General features: G+C 42.4%; 2 protein-coding genes across 14 annotated transcripts; both read right to left on the bottom strand.

Moving 5' to 3' along the window:
- On the bottom strand, positions 1-23,192 carry POC1A (POC1 centriolar protein A). 12 transcript variants are annotated; one of them, XR_001557846.2, is made up of 12 exons: positions 22,325-23,063; positions 21,199-21,283; positions 19,442-19,613; positions 18,464-18,643; positions 17,160-17,267; positions 16,010-16,125; positions 13,712-13,845; positions 9,811-9,879; positions 9,488-9,586; positions 7,751-7,829; positions 4,489-4,629; positions 1-285 (listed from the first exon to the last, which is right to left on the bottom strand). XR_001557846.2 is itself a non-coding variant. In XM_015874457.2 (12 exons), exons 1-11 carry the CDS (start codon positions 22,451-22,453, stop codon positions 3,648-3,650), a joined length of 1,245 nt encoding a protein of 414 aa, XP_015729943.1. In that variant the 5' UTR covers positions 22,454-23,061; the 3' UTR covers positions 1,497-2,830; positions 3,607-3,647. The 12 variants fall into 12 exon arrangements, 9 of the variants coding, with proteins under 9 accessions (XP_015729950.1, XP_032303074.1, XP_015729941.1 ...); XR_001557845.2 differs by lacking the exons at positions 1-285; positions 7,751-7,829 and adding exons at positions 1,497-2,830; positions 3,582-3,659 and having other exon boundaries at positions 22,325-23,061; XM_015874457.2 differs by lacking the exons at positions 1-285; positions 7,751-7,829 and adding exons at positions 1,497-2,830; positions 3,607-3,659 and having other exon boundaries at positions 22,325-23,061.
- On the bottom strand, positions 23,161-26,814 carry RRP9 (ribosomal RNA processing 9, U3 small nucleolar RNA binding protein). Of its 2 annotated transcripts, XM_015874453.2 has the most exons (15): positions 26,708-26,813; positions 26,550-26,632; positions 26,370-26,485; positions 26,211-26,296; positions 26,078-26,119; positions 25,866-25,992; positions 25,147-25,271; positions 24,747-24,839; positions 24,486-24,586; positions 24,242-24,376; positions 23,992-24,054; positions 23,768-23,916; positions 23,591-23,670; positions 23,428-23,501; positions 23,161-23,329 (listed from the first exon to the last, which is right to left on the bottom strand). In XM_015874453.2, the coding sequence occupies exons 1-15, from the start codon at positions 26,765-26,767 to the stop codon at positions 23,224-23,226; spliced, it is 1,440 nt and encodes a 479-aa protein (XP_015729939.1). In that variant the 5' UTR covers positions 26,768-26,813; the 3' UTR covers positions 23,161-23,223. The 2 variants fall into 2 exon arrangements, with proteins under 2 accessions (XP_015729939.1, XP_015729940.1); XM_015874454.2 differs by lacking the exon at positions 24,242-24,376 and having other exon boundaries at positions 26,708-26,814.

The following is a 26,814-nucleotide window of genomic DNA, read 5'->3' as shown; positions in this document are numbered from 1 at the left end:
TCCACTCTTACAAATAACAATTTTTTATTTTAGTAAAGTAATAAAGCTTTGTATTTACAGATACAGTAACTGTACATATCAATTAAAAAATGATTACTCTCCAAATCATTAAAGTCACCCAGCCTATTAGGAATATAAACCCCTGCAAACTCCAAGGGCCTTCAGCAGTGCTTCTCTTCCACAAACTCAGTTCTCTTTGTTCTGAATGATTTTCTGCTGGTTCTCCAGAAACTCCTTCAGCTTGTTCTCCGTGAGCGTCAGCCTCTGCTCCAGAATGGAAACTGTCTGCAAAACAAAAGGAAAGCTGCCGCCAAACCACTCAGACAAGCTATATGCTGTGTTCTCAGAGGGCAATGGAATGCTATGTTCAATGAAGTACTCTGAGCTATTTTGGAGCTGTAACACCAGGGTCAAGCAAGAAACCCTCCCAGTGTAAGGCAGCACAGTGGGGTGATGGAGGGGAATTAAAACTCAAACTGGCAGCATATACCTCAACATATGGCCTAAATATCTCTGTGCAATCCAGTTACCTCACAAAGGGATTTTTATAGCCTCTTCCTACAGCTGAAGTCATCACAGGCAGAATATACAAGAAAAACATTTTAACCACGAAGCAATAAAAGCCTCTTCTGAAAACCCTTTAATGGACCATTGTGAGGTAACCAAGAGACCTATTTGTGGAAAATCACTTTCAGATTCCAAGGACACTGGAATAACTGATAATAGGCAGTAATTACATTTAATGCTTTAATACCCATCAACTTAGAAGCAGCAGTCGATAGCTTCATATTCGGAGCATTTTTACTGCCATCAAAAACATACCCTGTCAAAAACAAAGGATGTTCAGAACCTCAAGACTTTATTACAGTATTTCAAACAAACTTTGGCTGTTTGTATAGAAGTTACAAATAGAAGATCTTTAAATAGCACATTTCATAAGCACATGACCAAGTACTTAACAAAAGAAAGCAGGTCTCTTTATCTCCATTTTATTACTGGGAAAACTAAAATGCAAAGAAAGAAAGGAAATACTTTGGCTAAGGTCACTTGATGGAAGAGGAAATGTGTCCTACAAAACCATTTGGGAAATGAGAGGAACGGCTGGAAGGGATGAAGCAAAAACACAGGCATGATGAAAGCACACCAAGCACTACTATTGAAGCCATCTCCCTCAGCCACAATGCAACATCACAAAGTCATAAAGGGTTTTGCATCATAAAATTTGCTGTAACACACCTTCTTTTCTCCCTCCAAACACAGCTCAAATCTTAACTAAGGCACTAGGCAGCATATCAGAGCCTATAGGAGCCAACCATTCTGCTACACACAGCACAGTGGAACAAAGCACAAATAAGATAGACTTCAGAATATGCTGAATTTGAGGAAGATTTGCAAGGAAGATCTTGTCTGCTTAATATTTTCACATAATTTTCATTCCAATAAATCTGTAGTGAGCACTGTTTTGCCTGGTTGCTTCAGTGTTTCTACCTTCATTTGGTGGCTGGCAGGAAGATACCTCTTAATAGAACAAAACCAATCCTGCTACCTCCAAGTGCATGACACTCCATCCAGAAATCTATTAGCAGGTGTTGGTAATGGATGAGCAGTAGACAACGCAGCTTCAAGTGTGCAGTGCAGAACAAAGCTGAGTGTCAGCAAGACACGACAGCGTTCAGATGATTTCTTTCTTTACCACTTTCAGAAGAAAATTTTCAAATAAAAACCACCAGTATGTTTTCTCTCTCCCTCTTTCATGTTACAAAATGTTTACCACAATAAACCTTGAAATTATAGCTAAGGAAATGCTACAAAAATGATAGACTCAACAGATTAATTTTACATTTGCATAACTTTGCAGAATAGTTTATCACAACTTCATGTTTCCTCCATGTTATATTGATACAGCGTTGGAAAATATGACAAGCACAAGGACAGCAGGAACTCAAGGTGCCACAACTGAAACGTACCCAAGCTCCCACACCACCAGCAAATTAAAAATTCTTAGTAAACTCATGGATAGCTATATCAATAGAAAATTTTCAGAAATATTTTTGGGGTGCAGGTGAGGTGTCCCTGTCCTTTCTCTTCAGCTAAGAAAACAGCTTAAAATCAACCCACATATGCTGTTAGTGTTGTCTTTAAGTGATCAATACACAGGAATTACGTAGCAATGACTTTTAACAGAACATTGGGAGACTACTGGTATAGTCTGCACCTTTCTTGAAGAGAGAAAAATGATGAAGCTTGTGATGTCTTATATCTTCATAGAGACATTTTGTTGTTTATTTGTGAAAACTTTTTTTTTTTTTTTTTTAAATGAAGCAGTGGTGTCCTTTCACAGAAAGAAGTCACAAACTCCAGAGTTGGTGGAGCTTTGCAAAAAATTTGTGACATTAGCTTGAGCCTGTGATGTGCAGGAAGCAATGCCCTGTTATGTTCTGGGAGGAGCAGCCAAGAAAAACAATCAGCCAGTTATCACCAGCTGCTGTTTCCTCTTCACTCAGATCTCAGCTAGCAACCAGCATGTTGTGGTTCCACCTGGACAACATCTAACTGGTGTTGACCAGGTGATCAAAGATTGAAAGAGGCGATAAAGGTGCCTCTGATGAATCTGTACTCCCTTCTCTGTTATAACTCATCCACACAGTATGCCTATAAGAAGAAAAAAAATGTGCAGCTAAACAAGCAGGCCCCTTTTTGTTACCTTCTGTTTCTTTGCATTGCTAACTGCACCTGTGCCCCTCCTCCTTCAGGAATCTCCTCTAAACATAAGGGATACTTCCACATTCATTTGCATTGCTTGATGGTTTTGTGTAGACTTGTTTCACTTCTAAATATTACAAAGTTAAAATTAAAATGAATTATGAAACCACTTGAACAACATGTACATTTACTTGTGCATATGCACACTGTTAAAACAAAATACAACAGACTAGAACCAAAGGAAAATAAAATACTGCACAGATGGCAAAAATAAAGGCTACAGCTGAAAGGCTGCTGAATACAGTTACTCAAAGCAGCTTCTACTTTTTTTGTTTGGTTTGCATTTTTTTTCAAACACTATTTTAGGGCTAGTTACAATTTTATCCTAAAACCTACTAATTTATTCCTCCCCCAGTGATCTCTATTTCACTCTCTTTTTTGCTAGGTTTTAAATAACATTTAAATTATCTTTTTTCAGTTATGCAATGACTTGAAGAGATGTTTGCATTGCTTTTATCTAGTTTAAACCCCACACATACTGTTTACTGCAATATTTGCCTCCTCTAAGTACCTATGAAGTTGAAAAGACGACATTACACATGCTTCATCAGAACTATAGATTTGATTTGTGTAATTAAAGATAAATATCACAAACCAATTACAGAGACAAAAACAGAAAAGTATTTTATGTATACACTAGGTTGTATCTTCATCATAAAAATGCAGAACCAATGTCACAGAAGTGTTTTTTTTTTCCCCTCCAGTGTTCTAAAGATTTTAAAAACTACAGAAAACTGCCTTCTTGCACTTCTGCCAAATGAATTTCTTTTGGTTTTCACTCTATTTTAGACAGTCTGTGGTCCTACAATGCTTCATACCCCTAAATCAGCCATTCTTCCACACCTGTTGGGTTCTCCAGTGCATCATCCTTGACTTCTTTTTGGTCATGTACTTCTCTAAAGAAAAGACAGCCAACTCAAACCATTAACTAGTGTGTTCAATATTCAGCGTTAAACATCTGCTTGCTCCTCCCCAGAAACAACACTCAAACTTGCAGAGAATAACTCCCATACAGGTTTATTTCTTCATAAACAACAGTGTGCTCTACAGATTAATGATGTTTACTGTCCTATGCCTTCTCCCCACTTCTCATATCCCTCAAAAATATACAATGAGATTTAGCCCCAAGAAATGCTCAGAAACAAACATTTCTCAATAGAAATAACAAACAATGATTTGGTTAAAGAGAAGAGACTACTTAAGAATTTTGGAATAGAGTTAACACACTTCAATAGACCATCATTAACAGTTGGTACCATTCCAGCACTACTTTGGGTCTCTGGGGAAGAACAACATGTGAAAGCTTTGCAAGGGATTAGTTGCTAGCTAGATGTAGGTGAAAAGCTCATTTGGGAGACGAGGCCCAGGAACGCCCAGATATGTAAGATGAGAAGAGAATACTGCAGAAATTGGATGGCATAGGTGAATGTTGGGTGGGAGAAAGGATTTGAGTTTGCCAGCAGAATGCAATGTAACTGGGGAAGGAGGTGTAACCAGCTAGTTACTCAATGAGACAGAGTTCTACTACCTGCAATTTTAGCTATGCCTTCAGTTGGATAAACTTTGGCTAATAACAGAAGGTTTACTGGTATGTGGTAGCAGTGGTAATGGGAGGACTGTTGGACTAGATGATCTCACAGGTCCTTTCTAACCTTGTGATTCTATTCTATGAATCTACTGCAAAACGTTCTCATTGTCATAATAAAATCAAACAGCAAACCATACCTGAGTCAGAACATCCAGTTGTCCTATAATATGCTCCAAGGTATCTGCAAGCTGGACATCATCCTCTCGCCGTTCATGGCTCCTACCAGTATCTGGAGATTTTGTTTTCTTAAGATGAACACCACAATCCATCTCGGATGGCTAGAAAAATAAACAGATATAGTCTGCTACTGCAACAGAAACAACTAGAAAAGATTCTCTGTTTTATGGAGGGTAAACATGGAAAAACATTTTACGTTGGGAAAATCTGAAAGGGCAAAAGAAATTTAAGTGTTTTTTTCTTGCTATGGTTGAAAAAAGAAAAGCTGCTGCAAACTCATCTGTCTTCACAGTCTGGAGCGGCATGACTTTTGATGGCAGTGTGTGTGCATTTTCTTCTTAAAGCCTGCATCAGGAAAGGCAAACCTTAAATAATGATACTGAAGTAATCCTGCAAGAATCAAGTGATCATGATTTGATGCTTGCAGAAATTCCCTGTCTCTGGAAGTGATACTATTTGTCCACATCTCACAAAAGGTCCCTGCTTCTTTCTGCCAAAAGGCTCATCTAAAGGGATAATCCATTCCCAACACCTACCCATTTTTTTTTTTTCTTCATTTCAGTCCTCTAGTTTGCCATCTCCTGGTCCACTGTACTTACTTCTGAAGTCTAAAACTTTTTTTCTTTTTTTTTTTTTTCTTTTTTCTTTTTTTTAAAAAAAAGTAGTGAAACACTAGTTTTGTGGCCTTTGAGGTAACTTCTGGTAACAACTATCTGTGCAGTCTGCCAAAAGCATCTAAGCTTTGCATTGTCCACACATTCCAGGAGGTCTGTGCTAAGCACAGCTCCATCATTCCATCAGCTTGTTCTATACACCACCTGAGATTACAGCCCTGTTTGCACGTTCTGTATTCCTTCTTTTGCATTTGCCACAACAGGAACAGAAACATAGACAAGAGAATCAAAGGGAATAATTTTCACCAGAAATGGAGCTACTGCTCTCTGACACCATCTAAGATTGCTCTTGGGAAAAGTTTCCAAGAAAAACCGCTAAACACTGTAGCAAAATATCAATTCATCAACTTGGGTTCTCCTGCTACAGATTCTTTCACACCAAAAGGAACAGATTCCAAGGCAAAACGCAAACCAGAGTGTTCTCATGAACTGCGAACAACAGCTTTCAGCTCAGGCTTTTCTTCTGCGCCATTCTACTCCTAATGAAGTATACACGGGTATGTTGCACAAGTATTGCCATGCCAATGTACGTTACATACCTATGACTGTTATGCATATACTCACGCACATATGTAAACATACCTCCCCCCTACTAGACAGTAAAACAACATGCCTATTTGCTATTTTTCTCAGTGGAAGTTTGGATTTTAGCAGAAGAATCTGAGGTCTTAAAAAAAATATATACTTTAAAGCTTGAGGCATCTTCGTCATCTCCCTAAGCAGACACAGAACAGCAGATTGGAAAAAGCCTATAAATCTTGACTCCATCTTTTCATTTTGAATTATGATCAAAGCATTAAGACAAGCCACATACAGTAGCAACTTAAGCGGATGAATTTACTTTAATTAGCCTGAGACGGTGCTGAACTAAAAAGGCAATTTTGATTCCGACCCCTAATCAGGGGGTCAACCTTGAGGCTCGTCTGATTGTTCAAAAGTCTTAAGAACGAATCTATTTGCTGAAAGAACAAAAATTAAAATCTGATCTTACTTCTAAGAAAAATCTTGTCAAACTAGATTTCAGGGCAATTAGGCAACACTTTGTAGCAGCAGTTATTAATTTATAAATGGTAAGTACGTATTTCAGTTTCCATAATTCTGACCTAGTACTTAGAATCTCTCACACCTACAATAACATATTTATAGTTTATATCAGACAGTTTTAGCATTTTTTCATACCACATATTTGTGTTTTATGCTTTTACACCACAGTTGTGACTGTAATTCCTACTCATCACAGCCTTCTTTAATTTGCAAACATTCTTGCGGAGAGAAGCTTTGCTTTCAAAGCAAGCTGCATCACCAAGCAGCCTCATATTTACAGAAAACAACAGCAGGTGGGCAGAGCAACTTTGAAGTTCACACCTATCGCTGCAAACAAGCTCTATGCCTTGATTCACAATGCACTTTAACCACCTGCCTTAGAAATTAGCATCTTCTGTAGGCTTCAGTCTCCATCTACCTACTGAAATGAAAATTATTTCAGAGCAAGTTTGTTTTCAAGTTCACCACCCCAACAGGATTTTTCGTGCCTCTTTTATGCCAGAAGTTATTTAAAATTCTTTTTTTTCTTCCTACTCACCTCAATGATGGACTCATTTTAAAGTCTGCATTCAGTTGTTCTTTCCTAGCACTTGCACGTTATTCTGACTCCTCCATGACAAACTGAATACAAAACAGTTTTTACACATCCACTGCTTTGATTAGCAGCCATGCTTTTTAAGTATTTAAGAAAAAAAGTTACAGAACTATTCAATACAGCACAAGCTGCTCTAAGAAAAATATTCTCTTTGCTTTAAGTAAAAGGTGAACAGATTCAAACATGTCAAGAACAATGCTAATTTATTTTACAGCTATTGAAAATAAATTGCAATCAACATGCCCCTGGCACATAGCTATAAAGAACATCTGCACAATTTATCCTTTTCCAGAAGAATCTTGGTACTGCACAATACTAGAGAAGACTGAAACAGCTTCTCTTTCTATTAAAGGCCATCAATAGGCGATGAAAAAGCACACACTGCTGCTTTAAGTCATTTTGTCAGGAGAGAAATGGGAAAAATAATACTGACATCTGTTACTCAAAAAAAAAAAAAAAAAAAAGCAGTGCCTTGCTCAAAACAGAAAAGTTTTTTTTTTTTTTTTTTTTTTTTTAAATGAACAGCAAAATTCAAGTCTTGCAGAAAGTTGCAGCAGCACTTTTCAAAAACAGCCTAACATAACACATTTCACTTGAAAGAAAAGAAATTGAGCTGTGGACAGTTTATTAAGAAGTTATAATTGCCATTTTCAGGTTACACTTATGTTCCTTAAAATAATAAACCAAGAGACATTAGTTTCTTTTTAATAGCTAAGAACTTTTCATATCAAATTGAAATTTAAAGTTAACCTATATTATTCATTTTGCCCTCTGTAAAAACACAGCACCTGGCCCAAACCAAAAAAAATTATATCTCAAAGAAGAATTTACTGTGCCCTGTTTCCTGTGAGCATAAAGCAGAAGGAGAGAAAAAGTGCTGTCAAAGAGCACCACGTGACATGGACTTGCCTGTCAGTAGTATGCAAACCATCCCATTAGCATCCATCAGAGGCTTTGGCAGGTAAACTCTTCCCACAGGGGAACAGTTCTGGTGGAGGAACCAGTGTTCAAAGTGGTGAGTCACTGCTAAAGGGTTTTGTTCAACAGTTATCTTTAATACACTTTATGCTATCTGCAGACAAACATTCTATAACGGTGATGAAATTTTAGAAGAGATCAGGCATTTCTTCTATCCCCTTCCTTAAATTACTACTGGATAACGTGGTTTGGTATTAACAGTGGAACAAATGAGGGTAAAGTTATCATCTCACAGTAGAGGATGCCTTGTCCATACAGTTTACTCCGTTGCTTGCAGTATTACAAGCTGAATATTCCTTTCATAAAGGCTTTCTCTGTCTCTGCTACTTTTTAGCTCAGAATTATATGACACAAAGTAGCCTAACTATAGTTCAATGTTAGTTCAGTATAATAAGCAAAGGGGTCATTGGATTGTTAGTTTCATAGCGTGCATAACACGCTACAGTTAGAACCCAACAGAATTAAAAAAGGAAGATGTTTGTATTAATCCTGGCAAGATTTGGTAAAATTGACTTTAACCTCCTTCCAACCTTTCTGTTCTTTCTTACCAGTGCCACCATACTGTTTTTCATGGCTTCTCTTCACAATGCACTCAACATCAGGCAACCGGTTTAGAGTGTAGCAAGTTACACACAGGCCTTGTCTGTCACAAAATACTGTGGCTAATTCAATATCTCCAGCAATGGGCTGAGGTTCTACTAAGTAAAAAACACTATTATATATAAGAGAGAGCATAGTTCAGTAGCTTAGCAAAAAGAACTTAAACTGGGAAGACTACGGATACTGCCACAAAGTAAAAGGTATCAGGTAGAAGTTTACCTTCCAGTTAAGACTTCGTACACACAAAAACAACTCACACACCCACTTTTTATCTTACAGCACATGTTGAACCACATGTAACAAAATAGTCATGGCAATAATGCTGCAGTTATACTTCAACAGATCAAGGAAACATCCAAAGATTTGTAAGAATATACAAAAATTCAAGTGAAACATCACTCACACTGGCAACAGCTTTAAAGGGTTACTCTTGTAATATCCAAAACATCTAACATCAACACTACATTTAGATCACTGCATCATACTGTATTATTCAGCTAATGGATTCATCCATTAGATATAGTCAGAACTAAGATGTCTCCAAATATTTAGAAACAAAGCTCCAGTACAATGACACCCATTTCTCATCTGCATTAAGTCTCTGCACAGAGATTTCTTCTGTCTTTGATAATTGTGAATGGAAAGATTTAATGAATGTCTATTTTCAGAACTAATGGCAGCACTCAAGGATTTCTACTAGCTAGTAAAATGCTTTCAGCTGTTACTCACATCTGTGCTTTTTATTTTTGAGAGGTGAGGACAGGTGGGAGTGCAGAATATTGTCCAGTCCTCTCACATATTCTTAAACACAGGCTGCTAACAAAAATGTACATAAATGAACTACATTTATTTCTCTTTTTAATCATTATTTCATTTTATCATTTTCCAAGAAAGTACATATGTCTAAATAAACCAATACCAAACAAGTAAATAACAGACAATTCAAATTAATACTAAGAAAAAAGATGGCTCTGTAGTTCAACCACCTGAAACTGAGTCATGTATTTTTCAACTTGTAGACATTGTTCCCCAAAAGAAGCTTTATGTAATTTCTGAATGCTGACCTACCAGATTGCGATGGGTCCCATCCACATTAGCACCAGACTTGTGTGTTTTCAGAACTTCACTGTAATCTGCTGCACTGAAATTAGTCTTCCATACCATCACCTGGAGAACAAGGTCAGATGGATATGTTACCTTTATGAAAACTTTTTACTACAATTGCTTAGAGGTCAGTTTCACCTGCACATCAGAGAAGGCTGATGTTACTGAATACAGATGTTCTCAACCTGAAAGTGTCTTCTTTCAACATTTCTTGGGTTAGGAACATCATGAAACTAGACATACCTAGAGGACTTCGAAGCAACACACCAATTATACCAGTCACCAACCTGCTCATCAGCTCCTCCAGAGGCAAAAAAGTCTCCTGTTCTGGAGAATGCTATGCAGGTGGCTGGACCCTGTGAATAAAATTTAAAGATAGACTTAAAATAAATATGGAAAAAACAAACAAACAAAAAAAACAAGGTCCGCTGACTACAAGGTATTTCTCTTCTGAAGTCAGCAAGATGTCAAAAACCCTTCTCTGTCAGGTAAATGGCCCACAGTTACTGCACTAGGATAAGTGGCATTTGGTTATCCTTTCCTCCACTTTTGCTTGCATTTTAAGATACTGGATATCCAGAATGTGGCTAGGCATACAACAGTACATGCCTACCAGGTATCCAGACACCAGCTCATGCAGTCACCAAGTGTCATGGTTTTGTAATGTTACATACATACATTCTGCCTCTCTTAGCGCCCACTAAATACCTCTTCAGCTCCTCTAAGATGACTGACAGAGGCAGAAGCAGCAGGAGGTCTGGTGTCACTGAAGAATTACATGGCATTGTCTTCTTCAGTGACATTTAACAATGGACTTTTTGAACATCTTTTGCAAAGCAAGTCAGAAGGACAGAGAATTGAAAACTGTGGTCTCCTTATGGAAAAAACATACCCATGTCCTGACATGAAATAATAACAGCGTCACAGTAAGCCGTATCTCCATTGGGACTGCAATTACACATTACACTGTAAAGTCACTTTGACCCTGATACACTCAGTCATTGGTTCATGCATGAAGGTGTTGAGTGTATGGGAACTGTCAGGTCACAGCCAGATCCAGGGACGGAACATCTGCTGACCTGGCTCACCTGCACTCCCTAACTTCATGTGAGGGCTGGCAGCTGCAAGGGAAGCATCTCTACTTAGAGACTGCCTCCTCTGGAATGTTTTGCAAGCCTTGAAATGGGTAAGCGATTCCTTGTTTATTACCAGATTGTGACTGCTGTCTTCCTTGGGTGATCTGAAACTGGTTTAAAGCAGCATCTGTATTGCCTATCCTTATAATACAAACTATTGCATTCTTAGAAACTGCACAATGAAAGGGAAAGCATAAGGAAGAGAAAGGGAGAGGGAAAGAAAGCTTGAGAAAAGCACATAGGATTGAGCTGCTAATGGTAAATGGCATGTTTTCATGCTAAATGCCCCAGTCATAATAATTTTCAGTGGACTGAGTTCTGAAAAGCCTTTTTTATACATATAACCAAGTAATGTTCCCTAAATATTTACAAGGAACTTCCATGCCACTACAGAAGCTGTCTGGAAATGCTCTACAACCTGCTGCTCTCTAACAACTAACTATATGCTCCAAAACATTGTGTTTCTGCATGATGATTCAGTGCCAGAGATGGACTTGCATACTAACCCAGTGTTTTATCTGTATGGGCTTAGGCAATAGTATGTTACAGCTTGAAGCACTCTAGAATAAAAATGCGCAGAACAGTACAGGATGATCTCACAGCTGCAAGACGTTAGTTCTAAGCTGCAAACTCCTGTCTCTAATGATCTTTCTGTTACAACAAGGCCAGCTCCAACACAGCATTAAAAAGACAGCAATGTAAATTTGGCAGTCCTCCCTATGTAAACTACAGCTAATCAACTAGTAACAAATTCCCAGCACTCCAACAGTTGCGTCAAAGTACATCAGAAGGACATGAAGGCATTTTCCTTCAAGTGTCCACTTAAACACAGCCTTCCAAGAACAGCACAGCAGCAGTCAGCTGCCAGAATAAGAACTGTGGACCAATACAGTCACCCACACAAAGTCACAACTAAAGAATGTCTTCAGAATGGGCTGTTCATTTGGTGACTAACCTACAGTCCTCCCTTGAAAAGGCAAATCTACTTAATGAAGAGCAACAACAAAAATCCACACCCACTTCATTTTTCACCACTTAGAGATGCTGGCAGAAATCACAGTGAGACTGGAAGGAAAAAAGACCTAAGGATCAAAAAAATCCACATTTATATACCAACACTGAGAACAAAGAACAGGTTATCATACATGTTAGGTGAAAAAGTAAGATACATCTGCTGAATCAGAAATTAAAAAACCTCGTAATACACTGATCAACAGAGTGAAAGCCAACTCAGGATTATGCCAGGACTGATTCTATTCCCATTTCAGTGTAATGTAATACCCCTAAAAGATCAGAAAGCACTGTCTGCCACTTTCATACTTCTACTTGTTTCCAAAATGGAAGAGATACAACCCTATAACAGCAGCTAGCTGTGTTGCTGTCAAAGCCTTTCCAATACCAGTTAGATAACCAGGAGAGAGCAAAGGCTGTTATCTTACTGATCAGAAACAACAGGGGGGAAAAAAATAAAAAATTTTTTTTTAAATCAAGGGGCTTTAACCCCACATCTGAATAGATGACTTAAGAAACAATCATATTGTAGAAACCCTGGGTTTAGTACAGCATTGGTCTAAACAGTCTATTATCTAATTCTGAGGAACTAGTTTGCAGTAATCCATATTTGATTCTCATTCAAAGCTAAACTGTCTATATTTCGGAATGGAAGAAGGAATAGAAAGTAGGTTCAGCCTCCAAACAAACAATAACCATCCACATTGTTTCCTAGGAGAAGTATAAAAGGCATAAAGATCCACAGTCCCTCCACAATGCCCCTTTTCCAGAAAGCTACTTCCTAAGCTTTTGCTTTGCCCATTAAAAAAAAGGCAAATATGAAAATAAGACTAGAACAATAGGTAAAAGCTTTCAAGTCCTATCTGATATTAGCACCCACTCACCACTCTCCAAAGAAAAGTTTTATGCAGTTAAAGTTTATACCTTAAGATATGCAGCACTTATCTTCTCCTCAAATCTTTGCTCCATTCCTTTCAGCATAAAAACTGACCAAAGGAGTTTAAAATCAGATCTTTCCATGAGGCAGAGCTTCAAGTATGAAGCTGTTGCACTTACCCCTTAATACCACAAGAAATTTACTAATACACGGTTAAGGAGAAGTTGCGGAATGAATACAGGGATTTTAAATATCAGACAAAGCAATCGCTAAACGTAAAGTCACAAGAAACCAAAATTAATAGTTCTGCAGCTTACACAGATGTTGCTGTTGCCCAGAATCAACCATTCAACAGCTTCAGGGTGTGACTTTCCTGAGACAGTTTTGATGTTTCAAAACTCAGCCTCAATATAACAAAGAGACAGGTGAGTTAGAAATTTGTTTTGTCCCCTAGGAACATGAATCTTTAAAACACATTTGCCTTTCTTTTGCCTTTGAGCCCCAATCGGAATGGACAATAAAATTAATCAATTTATTTAAAATGAGAGCTCCAAGCATTCATATAATAATTAACTTTAGAAGGAACACATCCAGCAGCACAATACTAATAGTTCAATCAGTTAAACGTAACCAGGTGGCAGCATTTATCACCTTCAGTTATTTAATTCAGTCAGTTAACAAAATAGAAATGTGCCCAAATGATGTCTCAAAATATAATTTCCTCCATTTTACACCTACTGTCAGACAGACAGCATATATCTTCACTCATGTCAGATGGCTGAGTGCTATCTGCACCTCTTTAGAGAGAGGGAGACGGTCTGATGTGCGGAACAGAGACTATACGGCAGCGTCAGAGTCTGAAGCACAGCACTAGTGGTGTCCCTCAGGCTTCACCCTCAGTATTTGAGCACCAAAACCATCTTGCTGTGTCATCACCTATTCCCTCTGTTCCTGACTTACCTCCTTTTTTTCCCCCCCTCATGCCTTCCCTCTAATACAGTGAATGATCTCAGAGGTTCTCATTATTATCATCATTATTAATTTAATAAGCAAGGAAGTTAAAGACTTTTGGCTGCAAACAGGTGCAAACATGTAGGGCTTGAACACAGATTTGCCCAGTGAGTTGTGTGTTTCTGTACTCTCATACAAAAGGCTTTTCCTTACCTGATGACCATGAAGAGTATACAAAAGCCTTCCTTCGAGCAAGTCCAGAATTTTGAGAGTTGAATCATTGGAAGCAGTAATCAGGTAATTTCCAGAGGGGTGAAAGGAAAGACTGTTTACTGCAGCTGTGTGCACTAAGAGATGGAAAAAAATGTACACAATAATCACCAAGACCAGTTTACATAAGCCCAAGGCAAAAGAATAAAAAAGTACATGCATATTCCAAAAAGGAAAACTATCAAGGGGGAAACATTCCATCAAATTCTTCAAAGCACCAGGGAACAAGGGCAGCATTCAATTCTTGTAAAAACAGTCACTACTTCACTGAAGGGAAGAAGGAAGATTCGGCAGTTATTCTGAGATTTAAGACTACAAAAGCTTCCAGTGTAGTCCTATAATGTAACTATATTCACAAGTGAGTTACAGTTTTGTGACAGAGAGGGATACTGACATATCTGACCACAAGGGGAGCTGCTGTTCTTGTTCCCAAGTAATTCCAGAATAGAACCTATTAGCTTATATATTAACAAGAATAGACACGTGAGTGAGATGCCCTATACACAACTTTACACAGGAAAAAAAGTCCTCAGGTAATAAATACTGACTTCTTTAATTAGGGATTGACTTGCTGTACAAAAAGTGTTAGCACTAGCTATCTAAGTGAATAAAGCATCTGTGTACTTTTCTGAGCAGTAAATGGGACCAGAGCATCTTTACACACCATGCGGGAAGTTTTGCCGTTTGCACTCCACATCCAGTTTTCCTTTGCAAATGTTATAGCTGGAGCAAGCCTTGGCAACAGGAGCAACTAAAAGACTTAACGCTTTTGGAAAGCAACCAGACTTCAATATGTAAGAGTCTGCGGTAGGCCGGCTTAGCCCTATAACTCCTCAGCGCGATGCGTATTTAAAATGGATTCCCCGCAATCAGGCAGCGTTAAGCACATACAAAGGAAAGAGACGCCCCCTAGTGGGATTGAGCGGGCAGCTCCGCCTGAAGGCCCATGGTGCAACCCCTCAGAGCAGGATTTACATCTTGAAAATACGATATAAATGTATCGGATTGAAGATACAAATGTATCAGCTATCACTGCTGTTATACATTTCTTTGGCCTTCATGACAACTCTAAGCTCGAAATTTAATAAATTATGAGGACTTGGAACAGCAGCTGCTAAAAGTAACACCCATAACAGGAAAAGATCACTTTAGTAGAGAGTGTCAGACAAAAATGCTATTGAGTAAAGGTGGCAAAGAAGCAAAATATACAACTCCAAAATGAAAGTAAACCTGGCAGTCGAACCTAAACCACATTACACTCAGACAATTTAATAGCAGTAAGGGGAAAGCATGAAGAGATCATTTTTTAGCCAAATGATACAGTGGCTGGAAATAAGCACTGCAAACCTTGTCACTGTTGACAAGCTGATAAGTAGGTTTCAGGACAATCTGACGCCATTCAAGTACTTAAACTTGCTTCCTACATTAGCAGCAAGACTTCAGAAATGCATTGCCAAGTTATGGTGAGGTTCACAAAAATACTATGCAGAGTCACTCCTTAGCACTCACTGCTGATGATACAACTGGTACAATTACAATGATTTAGAACAACAATTGTCACAATGCTCTATTCCGTGAGCATGCTATCAGAACTAGAAATGATTATGAGTCAATAATAACCATGGAAATAAGTAAAATAAAAATAACCTTATAAGGAAGTTTGAGATGCTCAGAGTTCAAACCTTATTTGATCCAGATGCAAAGAAACAATACACTTGAAAAGGTTAGCTTGAACTTAGAAGCCCAGAACGAAACATAATCCAGGTAGAAAAATACCCTAAACATATATTTTAGCCCAAGAAGAAAACTAGCAATGATGGTGATGTCACATTCAGTGCACAACAGCCAAATTATGTGATCAAAATGCAATACATGGAGAATTACTGAAGCCTTCCAAAATTTGCATTTGTTCCTGCTCCTCACCAGCCTCTTTTCGCAAAAATCATTAGTGATGGTTCCAGTGTTGTGGCTTTTTATTATTATTATTAATTTTTATTTTTTTTTTGGCTCACCATGGAGAGTAGAGAAGAGAAACCAGAACAAAAGCATTTCTTATCTATAGGCAAGAATTAATCTCCAAGATAGAAAAAGCAAAGCATGAGGCTGGTGAGGAAAGGCTTCCCCTTGTGAGCCTAAGCCAGGGCCTTCCTGCAAAAACAGCAGGTAAGAGACATTCCTAGAACTTCAGACAATCCATACCAAAACACGGACCAGTCAGGTTTTTCAAATATCTGAACTTGCCTTGATAATGTTGGAGGAGTCTGTTCATCCTAACATCCCACACCTTCACAGTGTTATCTGTGCCAGCTGCAGCAATGCATGTACCACCAGGATGAAACTCCACATGATTCGCAAACCTGCAAATTGCAGTTAAATCCAACTATTTATATTCAGCTTTTGCTTGAGATCAAAAAGGTCTTTTCAGGAGAGAAAGCTACATCACGATACAGCGAACACTACACTGTAATGGAGGAAAGGAGGAAACAAATTGAAAATTCACACTGGCAAATTTCTCTTAGGACCAAGCTCATAAACCCAAGTAGACTGCAGGATCATATCTCAAAATAACTGTCCTCAAAGCTCTTCATTACTGCTTTGTGTTAGGAGCTGTAGATGTTAAGAGCCTCCTGAAATACAATGGATCTGACCATAAAACATTTTCAAGTGTGAGTGTCTCCATAATATGTGTCCTTTACTAAGTGAGTAGTATTTCTAGATCAGCATATACAAAAATAAACACAGACACTGTATTTTTCCATTATTAGTCTTAACTAATTTTAAAGATAGAACTGAATTAAATTTCTGCCTCAAATCCCATGCTGCTACTCACTCAGTGGAGTTGAAAACAACTTGTTTCTGGACTTGTTTGGAATTATTTTTCTTTTATTTTCTAAAACAAAACTACAGTAAAAACCTCAATCTTTAGTGACAAACATCTTGCACAAAATTGGGCAAAATTCATGACCACCTGAGAACAGGCCCATTTCAGTACTGTAAGGACACTCTGTATTTCTCAGCACATTAACTTTTGTTGCAGTTCAACATCATGTATGAAACAAAATTTCCTGATCTGACAACTGAAAAAAAAAACAAAAAAAACTTTGAGTAACTCTTTGTCTCTCTGAGGATGCACAAAGCATCCAAAGCATTTTTTGCTTTCAGTTCATTTCAATTTAGGACAAGATCAGAGCAATTCTGGATGCTCTTCTTGCATTTCATTCTCTGATGGCTGCTTTTGTAATAGCTAAATAGCTAATGCTACCCTCAAGAGGCAAAAATTATTTCCAGGGCAGGAATTTCTGGCTGCAGTAACAAAAACAAATTAACATCCATCACACATCCCCACTTCAACAATCACAAGGCCAGTCCTTATGCGCTGACAGGTACTTACCCCCCATGCTCACAGAAGGAATGTATACATTCTCTGCTAGTTTTATCCCACAGTTTGACAGTTTTATCATCACTGGCTGATGCTATTAATCGTCCATCAGGAGAGAATCTAGGAAAAGAGTTATGGCAGTAAAGTAGTGTACCCAAATTGAAGATGTCCAGGATCAACTAGATCTGGCCAGCTGTCAAAGTCAGTCTGTAAACACACACTTCATTCTTCAGGAAGCCACACTGACATTAGTTAGACTGAAAATCCATTTGTCAGTGGTTGAGATAAAAGAAGCAACCTGTAAGTGCTCAAACTATCCCTAATGCCATAAGTACATTACATCATCTCCAGGCAAGTCTTCAGTCCTACTTAGGGTCTCTTGTCCGACTTGCTTCAAATGTATCTCAAGTTGTTTGGAACCAGGATAGAAAAACAATTCCTACTTTTGCCACAAGTATTCACAGCAATGTAACTACTTCCAAGATAATGGCTCTTAAAGGATAAGCTTCAACATTCTAGCACATCAAATGAATGTATGCGAAATCTTTAGATGGGAGTTTAATAGAAGAGAGATCAACATACAGCTTCAGAGGCAAATATAATGCAAGATCAGGACTTGAGTCTAAGAGAAGATCATCACACATGGCAGAAAACACTTTCCTCCTACTCTGCTGTGGACACCTATAATACTACAGGTCACTGCCACCATGAAAGTATCTAATGAAATTATCACACTTAAGTTAACCTGCAGCTTTATCCTAAAAACACACATACATAGAAATCCCTCAGAACCATGACATATCACTGAAAACTGACATTTTGAGGCAGTAACAAGGAAATGATGTTTTTGTAATGGCAGCCCTTTCAGCATTCTTATTCACAGAAAATGCAAAGATCATTAGCTGAACTTCTGGAGTGTGTAAAATGAATAACACGATGCACCAAAATGTTTGTAGATTATTACATACTTGTACTCTACTTAACCAGATGTTAATGATGAGGCACTGATGACATTTTTTGAATACATGCGTAACAATACTGTAAGTAACCAAGATGCAAAAACAATTATATTACAACCCTTCATTTACCTCTGTTGGTAAATTCAAGATAAAAAAAAACTCATAACAGATAAAAAGTGAAAGACAGAACTATGCAGAAAAGATCAGTAAAGAAATATAAAATGAGTTCACAACTGATATCTGAGGCCACTTTCTGCACGTTAATAAAACATTACGATCACTGGATACATTTGAATCATGAGACCACAACGCTCAGCTTCTATTTTGAAGGATAAATCAACAGAGTGCTATACTTACCTGGCACAACGCACCCAATTTATGTGTTGACTGAGTGAGAACAAAAACTTCTGCCTGTGAACTGTCCACACTTTGATTGTTTTGTCATCAGAAGCTGTAACTAAGGACTGGCTGTCACTGGAGAAATGAACGCTTCTCACAGTTGCTGTGTGAGCCTTGAACACAGTAGATTCTCCTTTGCTATGCAGAAGGAAAGAAAACTTCAGAACTGCGCAGAGGCACAACAAAGACATATTTTCAGGTATTGTAATGAAGCTTCTGTATGTCTATGAATTGCTATTAACCATTATTTCTATGGAAATTTATGTTCGACACTAGGGAGAAAACTCTGGACCAAACCCAAACAAGTTCACGCTTTGCAAATCGTACGGAACTCAAAGCCGAATCTAGTTATTCTGCTGCAATACTGCAGCCCAATCCAACTTGAAATGAAAGGCCAAGAAAGGGGCAAAAATGCTGTTGTTAATTTGTACAAATATTTAAAACATGTACAGAACCATCAACATCAGAGAAGTGGCTAGGATTCTCTACTGCTAACAAGCTCCTTCACTGCAATGCAGATGAAAAAGAGAGATGTTTTTACAGCTCATCCAAGTAAAGCCAAGAAGGCAACTACCTGACACTCAGTACCACAGTGGCCAGAACTCCAGCTGAGAGCCTCATAAGTAGCACCATACGAGAATGCTTGAGTTCAAGCATCTTACTATAGACTGGCAGAGAAGCAAAGGATTGGTTTGCTACAAAAGACTGGGAAGGGTGGGGTAGAAGGAGTTACATTAGCGACTTTAAGCTTTGTAAGGGGCTTCAATTTTATTTCCAGTGGTATTTCAAGACAGAATTATCTTTTCTCCATCTGAGCTGCTGCATAAAACTGTCCTTTCCTCAGTCCCAAACCTGGAGAACTGCTCTCAAGAGGGAGGTAAAAATCCCAGGCCAGAGTTAAACACAAAGGAAGACACATAGGGAGTAGATACTTACACACTTGGAATCCATAAGCAGACTGTTTTGTCTCTGGAGCCTGAAGCTACAAGGTGGCCAGAAGGGGAAAACTGAACACACATCACTGCATCTTTATGGCCCTCAAGGCGATAGGCTCTCATCTGAGGTCTCATACTCCAGATCATCAGGCATGAATCCATTGAGCCACTTGCTGTGTTGAAAAGAATAATGGTAGCTTGCATTACTTCTCCTCCAATTAAAATGGAGCTTCTTTTCATACTGCATTTGGCAACACAGCTTCCAACAGCTTCACACATACTGTCACAATTTACTTATACGCTGCACATTATGTATTTAGTTAGAAATTCATACCCTTGCACTAGCTTGAACTGACATTTCAGCTCCCAAGATAATGCAACAGTTGCAGAGGAAAAGGCCACACAGTCTGCAAAGCCAAATAAACACACACTTAGGAAATGCATAGAAGTTCTATGGAGGAAGGCTATCTCATCACTTTTTTGTGGGAAAACAGGCGGTCTGAATATCTAGTAGCATCCTACTGATTAGGCAGAAAAGCCCTGTGAGCTACGATTTAAAGGCAAACCATACACATTTCCCTGACACCTAGCTCTTTTCTTGTAGCAAAACATTGATCACACCTTGCTCACTCCCCAATCAAAGACACAAGGAGAAGGATGACAGAAAAAGACAGCAGAAAACAATACAAACAGCATTGGTCAAAGATAGGTTTGATTTTCTTTTCCTTGCATCTTCCAGAGCTACAGTGTTGCAGGTTGTAAGACACAGAATAGGATTATTACAACTTGCAACACCTGCTAGACTGCTGTATTCCTGTTTACTCACGTCTGTGTCCACAGCCCACAGACACATTGCCTCAACCATTTCTGCCTGAACTTATCGTGAGCCAAAGCAACATTCTCACAAACCAAACAACTACTTCATCAAGAGCCAAAACTCCCACTTGTTCCTGTTCCAAGAATACACAAGTTAACTGACAACAGCTATGACACAAGCCTTGGTGTAACCACAGGCACATGCCAAACTAAGAGAAACAGAAGATAAAAGAAGAAAAACACTTACACAGAACAGGGAAGGAAAAAAAGTACAGTTTTACTTTGTGTTTACAGCACTATAAAGCAAGGTAACTTTAGGCAGCAGCAGCAGACATTCCTAATGCTCCAACAGGATGCTCACAACCCGTCACCCTGGTTCAAAAACAGGACAAGAGACTTGGATAGCAAGCTGCAAATGAATACAAGGAAGAATTTCTTCCCCTAGAGGGTGACTGCCAAAACTTACCAATCTCTTCATTGCAAAAATGAATTCTTAATTGTAAGGTGACAATAATGTAAAGATGGTAATGGTACAAGAGAGGTGGTAATAAATATCCAAAAGGTTATCTACAGGAAAAACTCACCCATATAGAAGCCTTCAGTCTGCTGGGAAACACTGAGGCAATCTCCACCAAGGAGCAATCTCCAAGAGATGCTGCTTTAGTGGTGGTCAGCCCTTAAATGAGGTCTAGAGGAGGTGGAGTCAAGCTCCACCCCTTCCGGGAGCACAACTCCATTACTCTCACCTGTGCTCCCACAGCTGACCCAACACTTGCCTCAGCCAATTAATCAGAGGTTCAGGCTGTGATTACCAGTTTCCCATACATTAATTCTTTTAGAATTCAGGACCTCCATAGCTCCCCTCATATAATTTAAGAATAGAAATCCTTTTTTTTTTTTTTTATCAGCAGGCCATCAAAATAGAAAGAGATAATGACCTACCCAATTGTTTCTTATTGAGACTGAAGTCCACACTAGTGATGGCATCTCTGTGGCCTCTGAAATGTCTCTCTAGGGATGGATCTTCCTAGAAAACAATAACATTCAGACAAGATAGGTTAAGAATCACTTTCATACAATAAAATCATTTCAATGGCAAGCTAACCAAGCCACATATTCACTTCATGACAGTCAGGTAGTGGTATGAACATTATGCAGGACAAAACACGTACTCCCCCATATATCATTAAGTTCTTGAAAAGGCAGATTATCCATGCTGATACTCTGTCCTGGTCTTACCAACTTGTGCAAACCACCTGTGCATTTTTTGCAATATACTTCCCACCACTACTGGTGTGGAGAACCCACAGCTGACCCTGGAACAACAGTCACCAGGTACAGCTTTGCACTAACAACTGCTCGTTTCAGACCAGGTGTACACAAGAGCTCATGCTTTGCATAGAAGGGACAAACTCGCAAGTCAGTGCACCTACAAAAATAGTCAGATATAAACAGAACTGCAGCAAAAAGGACTGCTACCGTACCCCTACAGATGGCAAGCACAGCACACCTCTACACCATGCTGCGCTGCAAAGGCCAAGAAAAAGCATGGAATTAGGGGGAAATTAAAAAATAACCAAACAAATCGCTGAAAAAGAAGTCACAAAAGGAAAGTCCTTCAGACTTCAAAAGAAGCTCATCAGCCTTCAATCCTACACACACCGCTCCCATTTCCCTAACCAAGCTCATGCACGAGCACCATCCAGCTCGCTGTGCCCCTGCTGATCACAAGTCCCTCCCACTCTGCAGCCCCCCAAGTTCACACTGCGAGCTCCCCGCACCCCCAGGTGTCCACACACAGCGGAACCGGCCGCAGCTGACAGGATCCCGAGCCCAGGAGCAGCACTAAGCCCCTAATCCCCCAGTCTCGGCCAATCGCGCCTGGCTGCCCCCGCCCCCAACCAAGCGCAGGCCTCCCCCCGCTATGCAGCCCGGCCTCGGCAGCGCTAAGGCTCGCACAGAACCAGAGCTACTCCCCGCCCACCACTAAAGCGCCTCCGACCCGACCCCAGCGGCTTTACGGACCCCGAACACCCGGCCCCAGCAGCGCGGAAGCCCGGTCCCTCACCGCGCCGCCAGCCGCCATGCCGCCCTTCCGCGCGCTGCCGTTTGTTTTCGGCTCCTCCCCGTAGCAACGAAGCTGCGCGCGGAGACAGGCGGGGCTGTGGAGCGCCCTCCGGCGGCACGGAGGCCCCATCCCTCCTCCGTGCGGAACTCTTAGTTCCCAGACTCTGCTCTTCGGGACCCAAATCCTCCATTTCGGTTACAAATTATCCTTTTCGGTGCCATAAGGCCTATTTTAGGGTCCAGATGCCCCATTTCCAGGCTCATAAAGCTCTTTCTTTTCCATGGCATTTCCAATGCCTCATTTCCAGATTCCAAACTTTGTTTTCAGGTCTCAAGCCTCTCTCTGTGATTGTGAGTCTTTTGCTTGTTTGAACCCGCAGGTCTTGGTGACCAAACTCCTGCCCTGAGTCTCCATTTTGGACCAGTAGCTGCTGTTACTTTGCTTATACTCTCAGCTCTGATATAGGTTGATAACAGCTCTACAGCCCAGCCTGATCATTTCCAGAGTGTAATGTCTAATTTTCAGGCCCCAGTTTCACTTTAAGCTGAAAAGCCACCTTTTTAGGGTCCAAAGAGAAACTACCCATCTTTTTAAGTTCCCTAATCCCCATTCTATCAGACAAGGCCTGAAAATTAGGGCCCAGAGCCACCTTTTATGGCCCAAGTACCCATTTGGGTAGTAAAAGTGTTTTTTGTTTATTGTTTTTCCAATGCACTCTACCTGACCACAGGTCTGGCTGAAGCTCAAGGGCACAGCACGTACCTGGGCAGGGGCCGCAAGCAGGGGTAGGTGCACTACTGCAGCCCCAAGCAGTACTGACAACACTGGAGCTATTGTTCTCTGTACTACACAGGCTTTAATGATCCAGTTCCTGTAGCTCTCCGGGTAGCGCTTGAAGGCTAGGAGTTTTCATCTGCCATGGGACCAGGGACTACAGCTCTACATTTAAGGGGAATGATGCAGATGGAATTCTTGGCTTCTTTTATCCTCCACCATCGGCCCAACCTGCAGATGAAAAGAGTGTCCCCTCATGCCCTTCCTGGTCCAGCCAGGTGCTAGGATGGAGGGTCTAAGCCCTGGAAAATGGGGCACAGGGATGGTACCGGTGCTCCTGCCCAATGCCAGCCACCAGAAAGTCTCCCGCTGATGAGAACTTCAGGCTGTTGACAAAGCCAGCCTGGAGGAAATAGCAGGTGTCAGCATCAGCACACTGCAACTGGCCCAGGCCTACTCCCCCCCCCCAGCTCCAGCATCCCCCATCTGTACCAATGGGATATCACAGATGGGCTCCAGCTTCTGAAATCCCTCGCCACACTTCCACAACTTCACACAGCCACTATGGGAACCTGGAGCAAAGAGAGCACACACCCTAGCACCAGAAAAAGCACATGATCCCAATCCTGCACTGCCAGAAGAGAACACAGCTCTCCCAGCACCAGGCACCTGTAGCCACAAGGTCGCTGTTGAGTAAGGCAGCCACTGCAGATACCCAGTACGGCTGCTGCAGATCCTGGGCAGAGCCCTGCGTCCCATGCGATTGCCTCACCAGCGCCAGTGGCTTCTTCTTCGCCAGCCCCCACAGGGCCACTGACCTGCAGGGAAGGGGCTGAAGGCCCTGGAGGCACAAGGACTGGAGAGGCTGTGCATACTCCCAGCCCTGTACTCACCCATCATCAGCACCTGACACCATGTGCTCCTCATTGATGAGCTGGATGCAGTCAATGGAGCCCCTGCAAGAACAGATAGTTAACAGTAACCATGAACATACCGTGGAATCCTGTAGGGTGCAGAGCTCCAGGCACAAAGGGCTTGACAGAATTCCCACAGTACTGACAGGCTCCTGGTGATACTGAACACATACAGAAGCTTTGCTGGAGCCGCCAGAGGAAGCATATCCCCTTCCCGCCCCAGACCTACTGATGCCCATAGAAAATGAGCTGTGACTCCTCGGGGATCTTCCAGAAACGCACGGTGCCATCCCGCCCCCCTGAGGTCACACAGCACTCCCGACTCAGGCTGTCCATCCCTGTGATGATGTCCTGGTGCCCAAAACTGGCAGGGGAGATGAGGAGGAGCTACAGAGGCCATGCCTCTGCACCCTCATTCTTTCTCCCTTTGCTTGGGGATATGGTGACAAATCCTCACTCTACTGGAGTCTTACAGGGTTTCCACATAAGCATTCTCCTCCACATTCCAGACCTTGACAGAGCGGTCATGGGATGCACTATATAACTGGTACGTGCCCTTCCGGAAGGACAAGCCCTGTGGAGGGACAGACCAACAGATGAAACAGTGCCCTGCCCAAGTGTCCCTGAGGGCAACCTCAGAGATGGGTCTTCACTGCAGGGAGGCCCCACTGGTCCCAGGTCACAAAGACGCAGCGGCATGCACTGCCCACCAGTGGCAGGACGTCCTTACTCACCGACACGGCATCACGATGACCAGTGAATGTATAAAGGCGCTTGCAGGTGGCTGCCTCCCAGATCAGAATCAGCTTGTCTCTGTCTCCTGTAGCCTGGCAGAAAGGAGAATACGGCCAACACTGCCGCAACAGACCCACAACTCCCACTCCACGTGTTTTGCTGGGGGTAAGGTGTCCAGGAACACTGCTGATGATGGCTGAAGCAGGTATTGTTTCAATCCAGCTTCACCAGCAAAAAGAAGCTGGGCACAAGGAGCTGTGCTCCAGAATCCTGGAAAAGGATGTACCTCCCCACCTACCTTCCCCTTTCACAGGTTCATGACAATATGGGAACAGGGCCAAGAGCTACTTGTGACAACATGTGGCAGCATGGAACAACACCAGCATCCAGTCACCATACCAGGTACTTGCCGTCCGATGAGATGGCAATGCAGAGAACGTGGGCTGTGTGCCCCATGGGTTGCCCCTCCACGCCTTTCTTGCCCCCAGGCACCACGCAGAGTCTCTTCCCACTCTCCACCTCCCCTGCAGGACAGGCAGCACCATCACTCACAGAAGCCTCCCTTGCCCCAGGAGACACAAATGAGCTGTGCACAAAGCCCAGAATGATGCAATCTGCCCTGCCCAGAGGCCGATCATAGAATGGCTTGGAAGTCTTAAAGACCATCTAGCTCCTATTCCCCTGCTGTGGGCTGGCTGCCCCCCGCACCAGATCAGGCTGCCCAGAGCCCCACCCAGCCCGTCTCGTGGGCACCTCCAAGAGAGGTGCAGCTACAGCTTTTCCAGGCAGCCTTTGCCAGGACCTCACCATCCTCTGAGAAAAGAATTTCCCCCCCACATGTAATCTGTATTTCTTCTCTTCTAGTATAAAACCAACCCTACCACCATCTGCCCATGTAAAAAGTTGCTCTCCCTATTTACAGACTCCCTTTAAATCCTGGGTGGCCACAACAGGGCTTCCCTGAAGCCTTATACTGGCTGAACACAAAGCTCATGTGTTTTGCAGCCACATCCATCCAAAGGACAGGCAGAGCCACCTCCACCAGCAGCCCCACTTCCACCAGGTCCCCACCACAGGAACAGCTGACTGCAGCAGGCAAGAGAAACAGAAGCACTTGCATTTGATGACAGAACCATCCTTAGCAGCTGAAAAGATGAACTTGTCATCCGGAGAGACGACGAGGCAAGTGACCGAATGCTGGTGCCCCCGCAATACTCGGATGGCAGCTGGGGCCGGAGGACACACCTAATGGGAGCAGGGCTGTGAGAGGGGCAGCTCTGGCTCGGCCTGGCCACGAGCGAGGAGCGGGGTCCGCGGGCCGCATACTCACGTCCTGCGCCGCGGGGCGTCGCAGTCGGCCCTGCTGCTCGAGCTGGGGGAGCACAGCGGGTTAATGGGGAGCACAGCGGGTTAAGGGAGGGCCCCGAGGCCGCCCAGCCACCGCCCCGCCGCCCCCCACTCACCACGTCCTCCTTCAGGCGCTCGCCGACAAGGTCCCCCGGGAAGCCCGCGGCCCCTTCGTCCTCCTCCTCGTCCGCCCGCTCTTCCTCTGCGATAGGTTCGGGATTCAGGGCCGTCCCGCCCCGCCGCCGCCGCCCGGCCACGCCGCCGCCCGCACTCACCGAGCCGCCGCAGCTCCTCCAGGTACAGCTTGGCCAGGCGCAGCTTCTTCTCCTGCGGCGTCTCCTCCAGCTCCTCTTCGGCCGCCGCCTCGTCCCGCCGTCGCCTCGCGGCCGCGCTGTCGGAATCGCGTCAGCCCCGGGAGCCCCGGAAGCCCCGGGAGCCGCGGGATCGGCGCTCACCTCTCAGCCTCCTCTTCGCTGGACACCTCCTCGTCACGGCTCCGGGGCGGCGGCGGACGGGACTTCCCTTCGGCGCCCGGACCCTGGGGGGAAGCAACGGCACCGTCAGCGCCGAACCGCTCTCGGAACCGACCCGCCCGCCCGGACCCCGCGCTCACCGACACCTGCGGCCGCCGGCGCCGCCGCGCCGCTCTCGCACGCCGCCCCGCCGCCGCCATGATGCCGACACACGTGGCCCCCGGCACCGCCCCTCCACTGCTCGCCC

The sequence above is a fragment of the Coturnix japonica genome, chromosome 12 (genome assembly GCF_001577835.2).
Source record: "Coturnix japonica isolate 7356 chromosome 12, Coturnix japonica 2.1, whole genome shotgun sequence".
In the NCBI taxonomy this organism is placed as follows: domain Eukaryota; kingdom Metazoa; phylum Chordata; class Aves; order Galliformes; family Phasianidae; genus Coturnix; species Coturnix japonica.
Note: the sequence above shows the minus strand (reverse complement) of the source record. Positions and strands in the feature narration are given on the sequence as shown.